The sequence below is a fragment of the Diadema antillarum genome, unplaced genomic scaffold (assembly GCF_040938485.1).
Source record: "Diadema antillarum isolate AM-2024a unplaced genomic scaffold, OU_Dant_1.0 seq00000550_RagTag, whole genome shotgun sequence".
Taxonomy (NCBI): domain Eukaryota; kingdom Metazoa; phylum Echinodermata; class Echinoidea; order Diadematoida; family Diadematidae; genus Diadema; species Diadema antillarum.
In genome coordinates, this window is record NW_027271495.1 from 863,144 (window position 1) to 882,543 (window position 19,400).

The 19,400-nt window shown below is 41.8% G+C and overlaps 1 protein-coding gene across 1 annotated transcript; it reads left to right on the plus strand.

Annotated features, from left to right (window-relative positions):
- The first annotated feature begins 1,431 nt into the window (after positions 1–1,431).
- Positions 1,432–18,924, plus strand: LOC139734833 (uncharacterized). The gene is made up of 12 exons (XM_071645620.1): positions 1,432–1,518; positions 8,255–8,287; positions 9,551–9,772; positions 10,869–11,032; positions 11,856–12,012; positions 12,767–12,918; positions 13,989–14,127; positions 15,114–15,432; positions 16,035–16,254; positions 17,026–17,161; positions 17,680–18,127; positions 18,548–18,924. The coding sequence occupies exons 3-12, from the start codon at positions 9,593–9,595 to the stop codon at positions 18,922–18,924; spliced, it is 2,292 nt and encodes a 763-aa protein (XP_071501721.1). The 5' UTR covers positions 1,432–1,518; positions 8,255–8,287; positions 9,551–9,592.
- Positions 18,925–19,400: the final 476 nt, after the last annotated feature.

Here is a 19,400-nt window from a genome sequence, read left to right on the forward strand (position 1 = left end):
CTCCACTGTCACACATGCCCATAGAGAGTTCGAAAGCAGCACTGATGACGAAAACGGATACCTTTATGAGAACATTTTGCTCTCTTTATAGCCTTACAAGGGCGCGTTAAGTGCCGCTGTTTTCTTTACGTTGCTAGGATCTTGCACAGTGTGTCATGTGTATATGTACATGCAAAAGGGAATTTCTGTCGACTTGCATGGATGGACTCGGCAAATTACCAGCTTATGTAGTACATAGTGCCAATTTGGTATAGCACGCAGGGTGTCGAACATGTTTGCGCGAATGTACTTATTATGTCAACGAGGAATTTATGACAAGTGTAAGGATCCACATCGTATAACCTGCCGTATTTTGCATCTTTTTTTTTGTTGCAGACATAACGTTGCGTCTCCAGGGACGAACTCCATCGACTGAAATTTTTGACTGATCGACAGGCTGTGTACGTATGCGGCAAGCGATCACCGCTTGACAATGGTTTCGGAGAGTAAAGCAAGCCTATCCACGTCATAATAGCCTTCATTGTAATGATGTATTCGGGTAATTTGGGTACACATTTTCCTCGTCTGACATTTTGCGAGTGTAATGCCGCTTTCTTACTGGAGATTATTCAGAATTCAAAGTCATGCTCGCGTGAGTTGCGCGTGTTGGATCAGCTCTCATCTCCAACCCATACTTATCTGCGTAATGTTATTTGACGTCATTCATGAATAATGCAGTAAAGGACACGAACTGCTTTCATCGAGCAGAACAAGAAGATTTCTCACGTCGGTACCTCAGTGTTAGCACAACAACCACCAACAGATAATCAAAACAAGTCGTCAAACAAAAAAACTCAAGACACCGACTGCATCGAGAATAGATGAGTCTCATCGATCATAACGGTACCAAGAACAATCGTTGTTTAGGTTGAACAATATTGCACGAAAATTGTCAAACCCCGTCAATAATCGGGGGCAGCAGCTCATGAACAGAAACAATGGATATCTTTCTTACCCGGCGTGGACGATGAGAATCTGATGACCGCCATGGCTATTCAGATCGAAAACCACACAATGGACATGGACCAATCGCGTCTCTCCCTTTCTGATAGCGATCACATGGAAATCGATGGCTATCGGGTCAACGAGGGAGGTGTGGACATAGAAGACTCTAACGAGATAGAAATCATATCACTTGAACAGGACGCTGCACCATCGCTAGGCATCGAAGATGGGAATGTCAAAGCTGATCAGGGTAACGATAGTGATGACGATGACGACGACGACGACAGCGTAGAGATGGAGCTCAGTTTCAGAAATTCGGCGTCCAGACTCGACAACATCATAGACGAGGAGGAGGACGATGAGGAAGAGGAAAAGGATGGTTTCCACGGCGACGGCGGCTCGTTCAGCGGATCAGGGAAATATCCGAGGTCCGGATCGGCGAGACCAAGTTCGTCGAGATCGTACGTGGTTGGTGGTGAGCTACAGATCGATGTCGATGATGACGAGGACTACGATGCTGAAGAGGAAAGAAAAGTAGGTCAAGAGCTTTTCTTTCACGTCACAAAGTCTGTGTGCATTGCAGTGTTGGCGGAGGTTCCAAAGTTATTCTAGGTCTATCAGCAGTTCTTTCTTATTTTATTTCTGTACTATATGCGTGGAGATATGTTATTTTCATTCCTCCATTAATTGGGAACATATTGCTTTCAATTTCTTTTGAGTGATATCACGATCTTAATTTTTCCTTTCCCTATACTCATCAATCTTTCATGACACTCCTGATTCTCGTAACACACACGCCTGTCTTTTCTCTCTGAAAGATGTATAATCTGTAGTTGAAAACAAGTGCATTTCATTGTTGCTGTGTTCCAATCCCATTGTATATCGCCTGACAGAAAGCTGATCCCATTAAATCGAATTGCTTTGTATGACGTGACTAACACACGCACTGATATACCACTTCCAGCATGTTGTTGATCTGGTTTTCATCTATCTTTACGTTTCAGCTGAGTTTTTGTTAACATGCACAGTTTAGAAAGCATTGTGTTTTCGAATCTTATTATAGGTTGATTGTCGTCTAACCATTACGGTGATAACGAAGTTCATATGAAAGGTGTTGATGTGATGACGGTAATTCATGAAGATGAAACTGCTGGATACGCAATGCCAAAGAAATACTAATCATCATGAACATCACAACGGTTATTGCAGTAATTGTCACTATTGTTATTATAGTTATCATCCTCACCATGATAATGCATCATATTTTTTTAGGGAAATTGAACAATCTACACTATAATTGTATAGTCCACATATCTATTATGATAGCTTTCACCGCGATTTGCTTTGACACAATGAACGCCGTTATCAGTATCATGAAATGAGGGGAAAATGAACATCTCTTGTATAGACATGATGGACATTGTCTCTCGTCAGGAAATGCATGTGATTGATTTCTATTCTCATTTTTTCTAAGAATAATGCGATCTGCAACTGAATGCCGATGATTATCTAAACGTCAATGACAATAGGCAATACAGGTTCACGTCACAAGACCGACACCCACGAATCACACAGCTCGCGAGTCATACAGGCTATGAGTTCGACACATAGGCAAACCAAGGCCCACGAGACCCCATGTTGTATCCATCGAAGTCGTTTTTACCCATGTAGTGTCGAACTCATGGGCTGTATGACTCGTGGGTGTCGGTCTCGTGGGATGACCCGGCAATATACATAATATAACAGTGTCTCACTGGGTGGAGAAGTTGATCGCACATTCTTCGGTTGCCAAGAAAGCTCGATAACAGTATAGTCTAGATCAGTTCGAGTAATAAATAGAAAGACACATAAAGATTAAAGACAGTGGGAGAAAAGTTCGATTGAGAGGGAGTATATAGCTACAGGAGTGAGGGAGAGAGCGAGGGTTGGTAAAATCATGTACATGGGAATACAATATATACACACGAAAATAACATAGCTTTCAGCGTATAGACAAAATGGCATACATGCACGATACAATTGACTCAGATCACTTATCCTACAAATCTTGCGTAAAACGAATTGCCGATTACAAACAAGGGCGTATTCTGCTGTATCCTGTCGTTTAATTGTGTGTGCATGTGTGTGTGTGTGTGTGTGCGAGTGATTTTGTCCATGTTACGGCCTTGTGGTATGCCATTAACGTTCGTTCGATTTACTTTAGTGGACATTACGAAACAACAGAGTAGAAGGGGTCTTATTACCAGTTTAAGTGGCCATTACACTTTGCCCGCAATTAAAGAATATTTGCAAAATTCTAACAGAAACAATGTCCGCCCCCTCAAATCTGATAAGAGCATGGTTTTTCGTTTCTCTAAAGAAGTCAACACAACTTTACATTCCCTCCTATTAAAAAGGGACTCACCTCATTATACTATATTAGATCAAACATCATTATCTTCATTCCAATTGTTTTCAGCTTTAATTGATTTAATTGTAAACTTATAGATAATGAAACTAGAAATAAAGGACTGGCAGTATCATAGTATACTGTTAACTTTTTAATTGATTCTGATACATAGGTATGCCATTGTGTGAACGTGGTCAGTTTATGCATTTGACTGACTCTAGACAAATGGCTATCACAAAGCCACAGTCCATAGCAGATTACAACTGTGCAGCGCGACTGTGCTTGGTCATTAACACAACTCTGACATGAATACTTCAAAGCTGTAATTGCTTAATAATTAAAGGCTACAGAAATTGTGATAGTCAGTCTTTCGACGATATTAACATCATGATTATTCAGCCCACATTTACCTCGTGACACGAAAAATGGAAAAAAATCCATAGTGAATAATGCGAATTGTTATATCTAATCCTATTAGTGAAGTAAAAATTGTCGAGATAAAAACGTGCCATATTTGCAGCTATTGCTGCTCGAGATCACTAAAGCAATTTGTACCATCGCTGCACCTTTATAAGCTGGCTCCTATTGCATAAAAGATGAAGTTAAAAAGGCAGAAAATTAAACGTAATTCAATATTTGGTAATCAGTATCGAGTATTCAGAGACTTACGATTGATTTTTGACTTACAAATGTATTACTGAGTGTGTGATACTTGCCAGGAATTGTTCGTTTTAAGAGAGACCAACGCTGAACAACCAACACGAGGCCTTTAATCACTGAGAACTATGTAGTGCTACTGCAGACTCATTAATGACATCATTAGGTAGGTGTCTTTACGACCTCTTAATGATGGCTTTTGAGACCTCCATTGTCTGCATCTCAGTCTCCCCTTTTCTTTTCTTTTTTTTTGTCAGAAGGGAGATTATTAATGATCTGACACGGGAACAAAGCGAGCAATCAGACATAATGGCTACCATTACTTAACGATTTTGTTTTGTTTTGTTATTGTGGGTTTTTTTTTAATGTGGTTCCAGTGAGCATGAATACAGCGGACACGATTGCTCCTTTCTTGTAAACGCCTCATTATACGTCTTGCGAGGTGATTATTGGCATAAAATTTGCCTCATTTGATGAGATGGCGCGCGCACACACACACACACACACACACACACACACACACACACAATAACAACAGACGCAGAGACAGCATTTTGCAAGTACACGTACCAACACCCTTGGCGGAGTGTTCGAAGTCTTCAGAAACGTACAAAATATGTAATGAGCTCTCGAATGAGCATCTCATTGAAACATCGATGAGATGGTTTGAATATCGATGCTCGTAATTCATGACGTAGAGAAAATGCAAAATAGTAATAAAAAAATGCAGTCTGGATGGCAAGAAGACGTACAAGAGAGAACAAAATGACAAGGTATATCACGGAAGGAAAACTTCTGTTTAGTCAGCTTTTGGTGTGCGTCTTTTTACAGACACCAAACGACTCGGTTTGGAAGTCCCGCTCACTGACTCCTGTTTTGGAGTGATGGCGGTGCCCGTTGCTTGGCAACGACATGATCTGCTTCGTACTTCAGTACGTGAGGGAGTTGCTGGAGCTTGTTGCTGGGTTGTGGCATGATAATGGCGCAATGTCATAAAACTTTCCGTGTTCTTCACTTACGACTTTCATGGAAGCAGAGGCTCCACTAGCATTACGCAGATAAAATCAGCCCAGTGATTGTTGTCTTTTCTATCCTTCTTAATAGACTCTTTATCGTCTACTTACACACTTTGTGCACATTGATTGAGCGTGACACCAAGTTCCCCCCCCCCCCCCTCTCCCTCTCTTTCTTTAATAAGCAACTCCCGGTCTCTGCTACCGCGCCGCCTTGAATTATGTATTGGTTCACTTATCCGGCTTCTGATGGGTAATGTGGGTTTGAGCAAAATAGAATTTATGCAATTAGAATCCGTTATCCCGGCATCAGAAGGACTTTAAAATTGCTTATTGCTTCACTGACGTCATACCTTTATTTTTCTCTGCTAAGAACCTTGATGGACCTTTGATGGAAAATTATAAGCCTACTTTTCCTTGAAGAAGCGACCTGACTCCGCACTGTCGTAAGCGGAGCCGGGCTAAAGGGGTATTCGTTTAATCTTCGGCTCTCTGCTCATCAGAGCCGGAAGTTTTCGCGTCATTTCTCTGTCGAAGTAAATTCCGGCTAATATTGTTCAGCTTCCTTTGTGGGGCAATTAACAGCCAATGCAAGAGGGCGAAGAAGAACCAATTTCCCCTCTATTCTTTGACACTTGCCTAAGATACCAATTAAAGCCGTCGTTAAGCTACTGGTCATTACTATAAAGAACACAACACAGAAGGTCCAAAACATTTGCATAAATCATACTAGTATACGTCTTACAATGCGATTGCAGTGAAGTAATATGCAAGGTATCTTTCATTTTTAAAAGAACAATCGCAAAACCATCTTGTTCGTCTGATAAATTTCGTCTTACTTTAAAGGGGGGGGGGGGTGTTGCCTCTATACTCTTGGGCTTTAGCTTTATCACTATCATTTGGCGTGTATCAAACACACTAATTCACGAAGGTGTTAAAGACAGAAGCTTGCCATGATTATATCAGTATGTGCATCTTATATACTAAACAGCTATGTGACAAAGTTAAGTGCTGTGTAGTCTCCTGATAAAATCTTCTATTTCGCGGTTAGTCTTAAAGTTGTATAATAATGCTTTCATGAGCTGAGGCCAGGCTGACTGAAAAATACGTGTGCATATCCGTACACTAGACTAGAAAAAAAATATGAAGGAATCTTCCACATTGTTCTCTATCTAAAATTGGTTGCCGAGCAACAGTAGCTTTTGTTGTCGTGAAACCTGAAATCCCCGTAATCAAACCCATTCTGCTCACATCACATACAGAGCGAATGACTGTTGAATGTAAATACGGCAGGTAGTGTGCGCCGTTCTGATGCATTTCATGTGAAAATCAATAACAGCGTCCTTTAAAGGGTTCCTTACCTTTTGTTAGGTTCAGAGCTAAGGGTTTCTTTGAATGGAGACCTCATTGTGCACCACACGATGGGAGCTAATTAAAGAGGTAACGGAGAGTGAATGGAGGCGATAAATCGATATCTGCGTGACTACACCAGCTGAAAGTTTCAGGAGGAAAGATTGTTTTAAGAACTCGTTCTTCTCCTCCTATCCGGCAGAACTTTGAACCATGCCAAATCGCAATTTAAGAACCAATGAAACATATTGCTTGATTACATTGCTGTGCGTGAAAGGCATTATTTACCATTAGTTTGCAGATGAAACAAAAACCCAGCTTTAGTGCTTCAAAATAGTTGTGAAATGTTAGTCAGGGATAGAAACAACGAATGTAAAAATTTGAATCCGTATAATCGATGATAAGCATTGTTAAATATACAAATGTTAACAATAGTTATGATATTTTTTTTTTTAGACTTGACCATCCGGTTATGGTTTAATGAGAAATTGGTGATTTCTCTTTGTATTCAAGGCTTTATTGCGAAATCTGTGTATGGTATAATATATGTAGGATGTTTTGTGATAAAACTGACCTACACATACAACACAAAATCAAATGTGATATTTCGAACATTTTTTAATCACTGCTCCCAATAGTAAACAGTACTTGTAAATGCAATACGTTTCTAATGCACTGAATTTGATAGCGTGAAGGCATTTTGGCAATCTTGTTGCAGATTATAGACCTGCATGTCCAGAGAAAACGATACGAACTGCATACTGTAAATACGCATAAGGAATCCTTGGTAAAAATTAAAAGATAACAAAACAGACAAACAAACAAACAAAATCCACGGGGAAAAGAAAACATTATGGAGACGACTAAGATGTGCTTCTCGGTGGTAGAGAAATGCATAACGATATTTTCCAACTTTAGCTAGAGCATGGTGTGATACATTACCAGGTTTGGTGCTTCATCTCTTGTCATTGATCCTAGGTTGGTTTTATTCGTTTTGGTTTTGTTGACCCATGAATCCTGAAACAAAGGCATAAAGTTAATACAGAATGAAACCCTATCAAAAAAGAATACTCCGCATCTCTATTATGGCTTCAACAAACTAGTATTGGAGGTCCTATAGTCAGACGCTCTCGCCTATACACCTTTATACCTGCTGATTAATGATTCTAAGTGAGTCACAAGCATACAGAGCATAATTGTGGAGCTACAACACGGCTCCATAATATAGAGTAAGGTGAATACATAAGTTGAATCACACGTCTACCGTTAGACGTTGCAGTATCTCGAGCTCAAGTGGAAGGAATTACAGAGCATATCGATGACAAGGCAGTAATTAAGATTTTGACACGTCTGTTCACATTTTAACATAGAGCATGCTAAACAGCAGCACACTCCTAAAAACCAACCAACCAACCAACCAACCAACCAACCAACCAACCAACCAACCAACTAACCAACCAACCAAACAAACAAACTAACGAACAAACACCCAAATACAAACAAAACGTCAGGCTGACCACAGTCTAGGAAAGTTCACTTTCCAGAAAGGGGATTTAGCGGAATGATATCTTCTTTGACAGCAAATCTGGTAGGAGGCATTTGTTTCTGTGCTGTTATGGAGATACAAACATAAAAAAACTCACACTTATACACATCACACAGGACGACAACAATTTCACCTGACAATACTTATTGTTTAAATGATATGGACTTTGCGGTAAATGATCTTATAATATATCATCATTCTATATGAATAAACAGCTTTTTTTTTCTTTAAAAAATGTATTTTGAATTAAGAACCATGAAGTAACTAACCTTGCTTGCTTTAATCTTTCTTTGAATTTCCTTACCACAGTCAAAGGACGATGAAGTGTACAGAAAGTCATCATTATCGGTAAGTCCCAACACTGCTCTTAATCCTGCTTGGTATAATACAAGAATTCAAACAAAAAAATAATCATATAACACATGACTAATTATACCCACATGCGTTATTACATGAACATGACATAGCGCGGCGATCTCTAGTTTTTGACCGGGTTTCACCACAACGTTATTTTTTTTTAAATTATTTTGAGTGCACTTAACTATAGACCATAATTGCGACATTTTAATTAGAATAGGACATGATCTAGTATTTTGTTTATAGCGTTTATCCTCTGTGAAGAAAGAAAGAAAGAAACATGAATATAATGCATGCAGTTACTCTTACGGACAAGACTTAACGTCACTCATGACTGACTTACCATAATAGTCATGATTCTGTGCTGTAGATGTTTGAAGCCACAATCAGCAAAGTATGAATTGACTGTAGGCCCTACCAGACGATGTACTGTTTGTAAGGATGCAAACAACATTACTAGAATACTTCATACAACGTAGAGACGCATATACTCATCTCTGGTAAAATAGTGTAGATCTCACGTTTGTCCCAGGTTTTATAATGTCCTCATAATATAAGACGTCATTTATGTTAGACTTTTAAAAACATTTTCATGTGACGGCTTACCAGCTTGGCCTCTACCACGCCGGCAGTGGGAAGTCGGGATGCAGTCCCATTAAAAGTTCTATTCCATCGCGCGGAAAATCTACCAGATCTACCTCATTATCAGACGTTATTAGTCGTGGGAACTGGCACAATCCTTGGCTCTCATTGCCTTTATCAAAGTACAATCGGTAATCTGACCAAATCATCAAGAAAAAAGCATTAGGCAATATTGACGCACGCTCGCAAATATCGATATCATACATGGCTCTTAACAATGAGACATTATAACTGTTAACTGCGCTCCAATCGTGCTCGCGAAAGTGGAAGGGAATTGGTCAAATTGCATGCTTATAGTAACCTTGCACCTCGTGCGAACGGACAGACTTTTAGTTGTTTTCCAGACCATGAATGCATAGAAATAAGCTAACTGTTAAGAAATGAAGCTTCAATGACAAAAGATTATACAGTATGCAGACGTGCTAATAGGGATCTTCAGCCAAAATCGCAACAATGCTGGCTCATGTCCTGAAGTATTCCCGGGATTTTTCCGGGGAAAATCCTTCATGGAAGCGCGCACGCTTAAGGGAGCTGACAGCCTACTTTCGCGGGAAAAATACCATCTCGTCTACTGTAAAACCCTCTGGTCTGCTCTCCCCTCGAACCCTGCAGGCTCTCGATCGGTTCCGGAAGGCCGGACGCCAGGTGAAGTTCATGTGTGGGGTTCAGCTGAGCCTTAACAAATGCGCCGAGGAAGCGGGCAAGGGCACGTTCTCCATCCAGATCGCCGATCTCATGGAGAAGATGTCCCGCACGCCCAGCGTGGTCTACATTCCGGAGAACAGCACCGAGCGACTGAGCTTCAACGCCACAGACTACCGTTCCAAGTACGAGGTAAGGAAGACAGGAAGACGTGACCCGCCTCCTCCGGAGGGGGATGGGGAGCTGTCATAACGGATGTCAACTCTGTCTAGAAACACCAAATGTGATGCTCCAATGTGGTTATGTGGTTTCGTGCTCTTTCTTTGTATTGTAAATTTTACCATTCAGAATCCATGACTGATTCTTGAAATAACAGTACACGTTTTGCAAAATTAAAACATTTGTTTGTCTCACGAATTTACTGATTTTTGCAAATGTCTTACTGATTTTGTGCAAAATGTAATAGCCTACATTCTGCCAGTTCAATCTTCTCTTTCTAAAATATAAGAAGTGCAGCTACTGACGTGGCAATCTAATGATGCCAGGATGAGGAATTCTGCGATAAATTCCTCCAGAACTTGACGAATTAGGGCGGTGAGGGCGGTGAGTTGGCTCAGTCGGTAGCGCGTCTGCCTCACGATCACGCGGCCCGGGTTCGAACCCGAGTCTGGACTGAGCAATGTTGTGTGTAAACATACCGTCCCCTCTAGCAAGAGGCAAAACACTCTGTCCCTCGGGTAGGACATAAAATGGAGGTCCCGTGTATGAGAGAGTCACAGCTCATGCACGTAAAAGATCCCGCTTCATTCATTCATCGCAAAGATCGAGCAGGGTGTCTAACCCGGTGAAGTGGTCCCACCCCACATCCAACTGGACCCCATGGAAGACCAGCTTAACGTAGCTGAATATGGGCTATCCAGCCATCTTCTCAGATGGAAAATGAACAACAACAATTAACGGATGAATAGTGGCCTTCACAGCCTATTGCACTGTGTTCATTCGCTACACGGTGATAGTAATCATAAATATTTCATTAAAGTCTTACTACAGCTAATTTCAATTCGCCCATCTCCATTCAAGAACAAAAAAAAAGACTACTAATGACAAACACTCATACAAAAAACACCAACTAATAAGCAAACATCATCAATATCATACAACGGACATCTACAGGCACTGAGAATCTGAACATTTAACAACGTACTAGCCTTATGATTAGTGAAGCTAGATTCACTTTATGACATCACAGGTTTCCTATAAACATCTCATCTTCCGTTTCTCATTACAGTTTACGTGGCCGGAGAAAGCGCGAGCTGTCCTGCAGAAGGCCCCAGTGGATCGGACGGCCGAAGATATCCGCCTGGTAAGGAGTCTCATGAGGGGGCTCTACAGCTTCCGGAAGTACTCTTCTGTTCTCCAGGACCTCATCTGCAAGGTCATTCGATACGCCAAGTAAGTTGCATCGCCATGTTTGCCACTAGTAATAGCTCTCCCAACATTGAGCACGACGCGACGAGCAAGAAATTTAAGAGGCAATGATCTATAATGCGACTCTATACGATTTCTTGGGATGCACTCTTAGCATCATGTTCCCCGCACAAACCAAATGATCTTGAAATCCAAACAAAGAATTTCACGTAAAACTAGGAGATACTTTGAGGAGGTTCATATTTCATACTAACGGGCTCCAGCCATTCCCAGCTGTTGTGTCAACGTTTTTTAATGTACGTGTACGTCCATTATAGCGCAGTTCTGTGTATAACCTTTTGTCGAATGAAATTAAAAAGTTTCCGCATTTATGAACCTAGTTAAAACTCAATCCCCTAATTACTAGTTAATGTCTTGTATAATTGAAGTATTTTCACAGTGTCAAGACCCCTTACTGGATCATCAGCACCATTATGAGATAATTTCCATGCGCGTCTCATATTGATCTTTCTTTTCACGTAAATATCTTTCCTTTCGTTGTTTTTATTTTTACTGCTCGTCTGTTTCAAAGGCACCGGACAGCAATCCATTAACTTGCATGGCAAAGTTTGGATCTCTTGTATAGGAAGATGTGGTAAAACTACTTCCCCAATGATGGAAACATTACTGCTTTCTTGGCTTCTGTTCAATCAAGCAGTACAGAGTAGAGTAGGCTTCCCATCTCAAATTTGCTACAAGTTACCTATACAGAAATCGCAACTGCGCCCTGTACATTGAATTCTTCAAACGACGAGCTCTTATCTCATGATTAAGTAAACAACTTAGCATATGATGGACTGTGAAACAGGTATGGTCGACGTCGAGTGGTGGTTCGGAAAGGACATCCTGGATTCTCGTTCTACTTCATCTTCTCTGGCGCAGTGGGTGTCACCCTCGAAGAGGACGAGATGAACGCCTTCGTCAAGAAGGAGGTCAACATCTTGAAGAAAGGCGCGAGCTTTGGGGTAAACCTGCTAAACTTTTCTTCAAACATGAATTACGATGGACAAAGTTAGACCCTTTTGCGGAAGCGCTTTCAGATTCTAACACTATGTTGTATTATATGGAGATAGCTTTCAGGAAACCATAAAAAAGTAATACTTTGTAAATTCATAGTCGCAAGAGTGACACACAGATGCTAAGGGATTTCATTTGAAGATTGCATTATGATCCAAAGCAGAATATTTGCAGTATCGTGGAAGTATCAGACTACCAATTCAGTTTGTTTCGAATTGAAGCGTACTGAAAAGCATGTTTAACACATAGGGGACAAGTCCCAAGTATATTTGGGCAAGTGTCTATGGTAAATGCATGTTGTAGCAAAATCAGCCTGTCCTCAATGGGTTAAACGACACACAAAATGTTTTCAACTCTATATTGGGACTGGAAGGCACAGTTATTGTTCACGTTTTGTCCTACTAAACACGGTTGCTTAATCAAATAGGATTTTAACGAGATTGAATAACTATTTCTAAAATATAACCTTAACTCTCCGTCCCTTCCTTCGCCTTTTGATGCTTCTTTTGCTTAGTTTACCTTTAGGTTACCTTCCAATTCTATGAATGTTGCATCATCTAGTAGCCCAACGATGACTTTTTCAGATCAAGAAATATGAATATCAATGTCCCAAACTTAAATGCTGTTGGGCACTTTGAGCAACCGTATCGCCGTCACCTTTCAATAGTCCCCTTCCCTTCTCCTCGCCATTCTTCGAATCAGGAAATTGCTCTAATAAAGGAGACTCGAAGGAAGGCCACAGTCGTGTGCCTCCAAGACACTGAATTCCTGGTCGTCGACGCCGACGAGTTCTTCGACAACAACCTCCATCTCCACATCCAGCAGGACTTCGAATATCGGCTCGATTTTCTGAGGTATGAATACAGTGGCTTGTAATTTGAAGCGTTGACTTTAAATAATGCGGGATTATAATAACACTATGTTGATAAGCTGTATGTCACACCAACAGGGAAACTGTCGCCCCAAGGAGTGTAGTACGTGAATTACCTAACATCAGTAAGCACCTATTGATATTACAGATATTAATATTAAAATAATGTATTATGTGAATGTATTTGACTGTTGTGACGATTCTTTTCTTTAAAAAAATATTGCCGGAAATGTGATTATTAAAAGTTTAATCATAATCATAACGTCTTTCAACATGTAATATAACACAGCATGAATTCTCATCTACATGATTGTATGTTCCTTCGATTTTATGCTATAGAAAAAAATGCATTGCGAGAAATAGTCATGATAGTGTTCACAATGACTATAATACAGTCAAAGCTGTCTATAGCGGCCACCGAAGGGAGACGAAAAAAGTGGCCGTTATAAGACAGGTTTGACTGTAGTTACTTTTGATGATGGCGCAATCCTTTCTCGAAATGTTGCTCTAATGACGATGAACATGCGGCATTAATGGAAGGCACCAACCATCTTGTAATGATATGACCATTGATTGGATATGATGCTTGTAAAGGCTGTTTGAAGTCGAAAAATTTTGCGTCACTTTCTTGAAGATACGATAAGGCCATGGAATTAGCCGAACAGCAATAGGATTCCCAGAATAAAGAGTGAACACAAATCCAGGTATATCATATTTCTTCAATAAAGAGAAAATATTTGTGTGTTTTCGTGACAGTCAAAAATGCAGTGTTGTTTGTTTGTTTGCTTTTTTACAGCCAACTGATGATCTAGTACAACAACAGCGACGACAACGGATAGCTTTAAATGGAGGTTATATGTAGCAGAAGGAGTACAATAGATCGAAAACGATGAAGACGTCAACATATGCACATAGAAAAGATTCTATTTATATGTATGTAGGGCCTATGTCTTCTTTTATTAAAGTCTGATTTTTTTTCTTTCTTTATAATTGATCTATTCATCCATATATTATGTATTAACCTACTTATTGTGCTGTTTTGCCCAATTTCAGTCGCATGAAGATCTTCTCGACATGGGCAACGGAGAATCTGGAGGAGATTTCCGACATGGGTCGACTAGAAGAATACTGCAACGAGTCGCTGATTGTCAAAGACGCGCGCAATACCGATTGGCTGCTCATCGTCACCAAGGTAACGGAGGTTGACGGGCTTGCAAGGGTGCCTCTAATCCGCATGTGATAATGTATACAATAATAATGATAATAATAGGGTCTTCGCAGGGTAGCCACTGCTCTACCGGAGGGCACTGCCGTTATCATTACCCTGTAGCGTTGCCAGGTACCCATTTACACACCTGGGTCGAGAGGGACATTGTGGGTTAAAACATCTTGTCCAGGGACGTAAGCACCGAGCGGGAATCGAACTCGGATCCTCCGATTGGGAGTCGGAAGTTTTATCCACTATGCCATAGGGGTATTCCCGAGCCGGGTTTCATTTACCTTTATGTTGTCATATTTGTAACACTTTATCCGGGTGACGTAGGCTCTACGTGACATGTTGCACTCGACTTGATAAGAGTAATACAACTTGCCTATCATAATATGAATACAAGTTGTATTCCTGGCAAGACCTAGCAAAGAACGTCTTAAGTGGTCCAAACCAAGCAATGGAACCTTACTTTTGCTGTCTAATAAGCTTTGAAATTTTTGTGGAAAGTGCAGGGAAATTAAGAGGGATACACATATCCGAGAACAGTGATGAATACGCAAAAAGCTGTTTGTCGGTTTTCTAGTAAATGTATTGTAAAATAGAAATTGATTTACAAAAATCATCTATCATTCTGTATCTCTTGTCTGGCATGAAAATCCAACATCGCTAATGACTATAGAAATCACGCAAAAGGTATCATTTCCCCTCTAACACAAATCATATCACCCATATCGGTATACGTTGTGGAAGATGCACTATCTCTGAATATCGTATACAGTAATACCTTCAAAGGTTAACAGTAACTATACTGGTATCATTGCTAACCATGGGAAATCCAAAAGCACTAGACTATACCAAGACCATCAGCTGTAAATACTATAAGAAGAGGGTCAATAGACTCATACTTTCCTCTCATTTTTCTAATCGACTGATTAGTTCAAAACCTCCGTTATGTCACGTTGATATAGGGCCGAGCTGACGTGCTGAAACTAGTGGACCTAGCCCAGCTTTACATGTCCAAACAGGCCGAGGAAGAGGAGGTCATCCAAATGTCCCGAAAGGCTCGCGTCCTCAGCGGGCGGTCAGTCACCATGTGGAGCGATGACATCGGATCCAAGGTCATGCAACATCAGCAGCAACAGCGGCAACAGATGCTGCAGGATCAGGACAGGGAGCGCGGCGGGCAGCGGGCAACGACCGGGGCCAATCGGACGGGACTGGAGTCGCAGAGGAAAACATCGGCCAAGGGGTCGACCGTGAACGGCAGACGGAGACCAAAGACTACCGGTACGTAATACGATGTCCTCCTTCCCCCACCACCGCCCCCCCCCCCCGCAAGCCTAGTTTTCCATTTACCGTAACATCGGAATTATTTCATTTACATCATAAAGAGTGGGATACAGTGTACTAATATTTTGGAGAGGGACAAATTTACCCGGAGGTAGGCCTACGGCTAGAAATGAATTCGCAGTAGGATTTTGAAAGTGACGAGCTGGATCATTTCTCTTTGTTACGTGTGAAATAGTTATTATCAGCAAAGTTGTCAAAGCTACATTCATTCGTTTGGCAGGACGTGATTGGTTGATGCCGTCACATTTTGCGTTACTGCTGTTAGTCAGCAAAGGCGAACAACAGTGGGTTGGTATCATTTTTTTTTAATGTCCGGATGTCCAATATGCCTCGTCTCTCGATGACACCATCCACGCGAGATACGATGTACTCCAAACGGAAATTATGCATAATCCACATCCTACAATCAGACTTATGATGCCAGGGACGTCTACCTTACTTCTCATCCTTTGCTCTCTCTCTCTCTCTCTCTCTCTCTCTCTCTTTTCGTTTGTCAACTCTCTTCCTCTCTGTCTTTCCAACCTGAATCTGAACTACAGGCCAGATAGCGTCGAGGATGCGCACGCAGACAGACAACGAGGTCGACGACGATGACAACGAGAGAAGGATCCGCAGCAGGAGCGCGACGGTGCGGCTGAAGGAACCCGACAAGCGGGTGCTCAGCCCGGGCGAAGACGAGGATGACGACGAAGATGTCGAGCTAGAAGAGAGTGGCACATCGCGTTCGAGGCCAAGGACTGGGACGGCGAGTCATAGGACGTAAGTCCACTTGTGAAATCGGCTATCTGCCGTTACAAAGCGGTGCTGGTGCCGACAAAGCCTTGACTGGTCCGACCTGGCAAAACACCCGCCAATTTGCGATGTCCGAGTTGCGCACGCGTATGCTAAATGTTTGATATATAATACTGCGGCGGGGGCGAGTCGGTCGCCACACTCCTCATGCATTCGCCACACGCGTGCGCGCATGGGGCACCGCAGTAATGGCGGATTTTGCTGCCAGGTCGGATCGGTCTGTAGGCGGTTTAGATGCTCTATCGCCAGCCTTTTCTGATTACCATGCGTTTTCAACTTTAACACTGGAAACGCAATTTCACATTGAAACATCATGAATAGAATATTACCTGGAAGAGTCGATGCTTCAGATGTGAAGAATAAAAGAATTCATAAGGCTTTTAAGATGATAGAATGTGAAATAAAATGAGTTTATAAATCACACACTAAAACATGCAAACTTCATAAATCATTGTGACACACTGTGGGAGCCCACCGCATTTGAATGTTCTTTACAGATAGATGGCGCTATATAAATGCAGCTGATCAGCACATCGTCGGCGTCGTCATCATTGTCATCATCACCATCGTAATCATCATCATCATCATCATCATCATCAACAACATCATCATCATCGTCATCATCACATTTACGAACTTCCTTTCACCTGCATAGACGTATATACGAATGATGAGTTAATATGGTTAAGAAAGGAATGAAACATACGTATAAAAACGAACACTTTTCTCTTCTTCCAGGACTTCGGAACCATCTGACGAGACGCCGTGCAGACTTCCAGATTACATTACCCTTGGCCTGGAGACAATCAAAGCACCTGGGGTCGATGCCGGCGTCTACATCCAGGTCGATGCATTACGCCCGGGCGACTGCTTCGTAAGTTCTGTGATTTCAGCGGTGCTTGAAATAGATACGAAGTTAAGAATAGATTTTGTTTGGAAACCCTTACTTGCAAGGCTTTTTTTTTTCCGTAGGACTACAAATACGATCATAGGGTGGAGTTAAGATTTTGGTATTTTTTACTTAGTAGTAAAAGGATTTCTCTTGAGAGATCCACAATGAATAAGCAATGGTTGTAGTGGGTCCCTACTTTTCAGCAGGTCATTTCAATTTTGTGAGACTGACAATTGGGCTGAATAAATTTTCATGGACATAGTTCAGATAGTGTTGTCGGCAAAAGATTTCTTTCTCAAGCTTTTGACGTTCAATCTTGACGTTCTTTTAAAAAATTAGAATGGCATTGATATGGTCTAAGAGTATTTTTACCCAGTGGTTGGACTTTTCGAGTAATGACGAGGTAAGCTCTTCAGACCTATTTATTGTTTTCCAAGCTTCTCATGTATGATAAATTATGATCGTTGTTGTTGCTTTGGCTGTATTTCCGTTCCATTCAGGGGGTTCAGGGTGTCTTGGGTCACATGCCACATCTCTCCGTCGTCAGCCACGGCTGTGAACTCATTCGCATCTCCATGTCCAAATTTCGCGAGTACGCCGACGAAGAAACTATGAATAAAGTAAGAGAACTCATTCCGACCTACGCAAGCGATCTGGAGCTCTGGCGGAGCTTCCGGAAGCAGAACAAGTGGAACAACTTCAAATCCGGTGTGGTCCGAGAGGTCAGGAGGCACGCCACGCCGACAGGGTCGTCCGTTCGCGGCGGCGGGGCTGGCAGCAAATCGTCGGTGAAGGGGTCCGTAACCAGCGACTGGGTGACGAACACGTGGAGTAGGCGGAACACCGGAAGGGATTCGGTGGGACCTAGCACCACGCCCTTGCCGAAAATACCGACAAATGCTGACGATGAGGGGAAAAGTCCGAAGAGTCCACGCCTTCGACGGAGAGGTAACTTATTATTGTTGATCTGATCCTCTCAAAGAAACGCTCCATGTTCGTTTAAAGTGAAATAATGTGTTTGATGTGGCGGTCTCTTCGGTGTTCCCTAAGCATTAATGTCTAATCAAGGAGGTACTATAGGTTTGATAACGAACATGTGTACACATGGGAAGCAATGAAACTTGAAGAAATAATTATCCTAACAACACGAACAAGTGAATAAACAGGGAAACGAACATAATTATGCCAACTGTGTGCCCAATTCGATGTGACCATTTTCTTCTTTTTCTCAAAGGGAAGAGTAAGGAGATAATTAGGACAGAGAGAGGACGAGAATGAGTGTGGGTTCAGTTTTGGGGAGTGTACTCTAAGGTTTACAGATCGCAATATCAGAATTCATGGCTTTTATTCCGTTTTGTTTTATCTCAGGGAAAAGTGGTCTCTCCAGCGCCGCTACGACAAGACCCAACAGTCGAGCACAAAGTCGAGCAGCAAGCACTCGCTACACCGAATCAAGACCCGCGACAAGACAATCATTTTCTCAGCACGACCTCAAAGTCCTAGAAAGGCGTCGTTCCAGTATGCCCGCCGCGCGTCTTGCGTCCGCCTCCCAGTCGTTTGGGTACCAATCACTGTCCCATGCTCAGAGCATGGTGGGTGGAGCCATGGGCGGATCCATGGGCATGGGCGGGGAGAAGCAACTAAACGCTCGATCTTCGATGCCCCATATGCACATCCCTGATTTGGCCAGTTTCACCAAGCCAACATACACGAGTAGCCGCAGCTGGCGGGAGCTGAAATCTTGAATATAGAAGTTTTCTCTCGTCTGCTGTGACCTGAAGGCTTGAAATATCGACAAAACTGTTGATTAATAAGTGCAATGAAATGGTCTTAAAGATTTGGAATAACGATGATGGTAAAAGGCGCCGCTTTTGTTTCTAGACAATCACTGGTCTTCAGTTGTTGTACATCTGGAGGGCAATTGTAACGCTGTACAAGACATCAAAATAAGTCTATTAACAATCATTGAACTCTTTTACCATAGAAAATATAGACCTAGTAGCCATTATATATCCCACTGAAACTTTATAACGAATTCCATTTAGTGACTGCAATTCTGCAAATATTACCAACATCATATGAACAGGTTAGGATCAAGTTCCTATGGAGACAAAAACAAAATAGGGGCGAATCAGTGAATATCCTTAATCTACAGGTCGTCTAAAGATGAAGCCTTAAAATAATTCGTGGAAATATCACTCAGCACCCACGAATATCTCGA

Excerpts from the sequence above, each read along its gene's own strand:
- LOC139734833 (XM_071645620.1), top strand. The coding sequence starts at position 9,593 with ATGTGTGGGGTTCAGCTGAGCCTTAACAAATGCGCCGAGGAAGCGGGC. Across the intron at positions 12,013-12,766 it reads AGAAAGGCGCGAGCTTTGGG|GAAATTGCTCTAATAAAGGA; the intron begins GTAAACCTGCTA and ends TCTTCGAATCAG. Across the intron at positions 16,255-17,025 it reads GGGACGGCGAGTCATAGGAC|GACTTCGGAACCATCTGACG; the intron begins GTAAGTCCACTT and ends CTCTTCTTCCAG.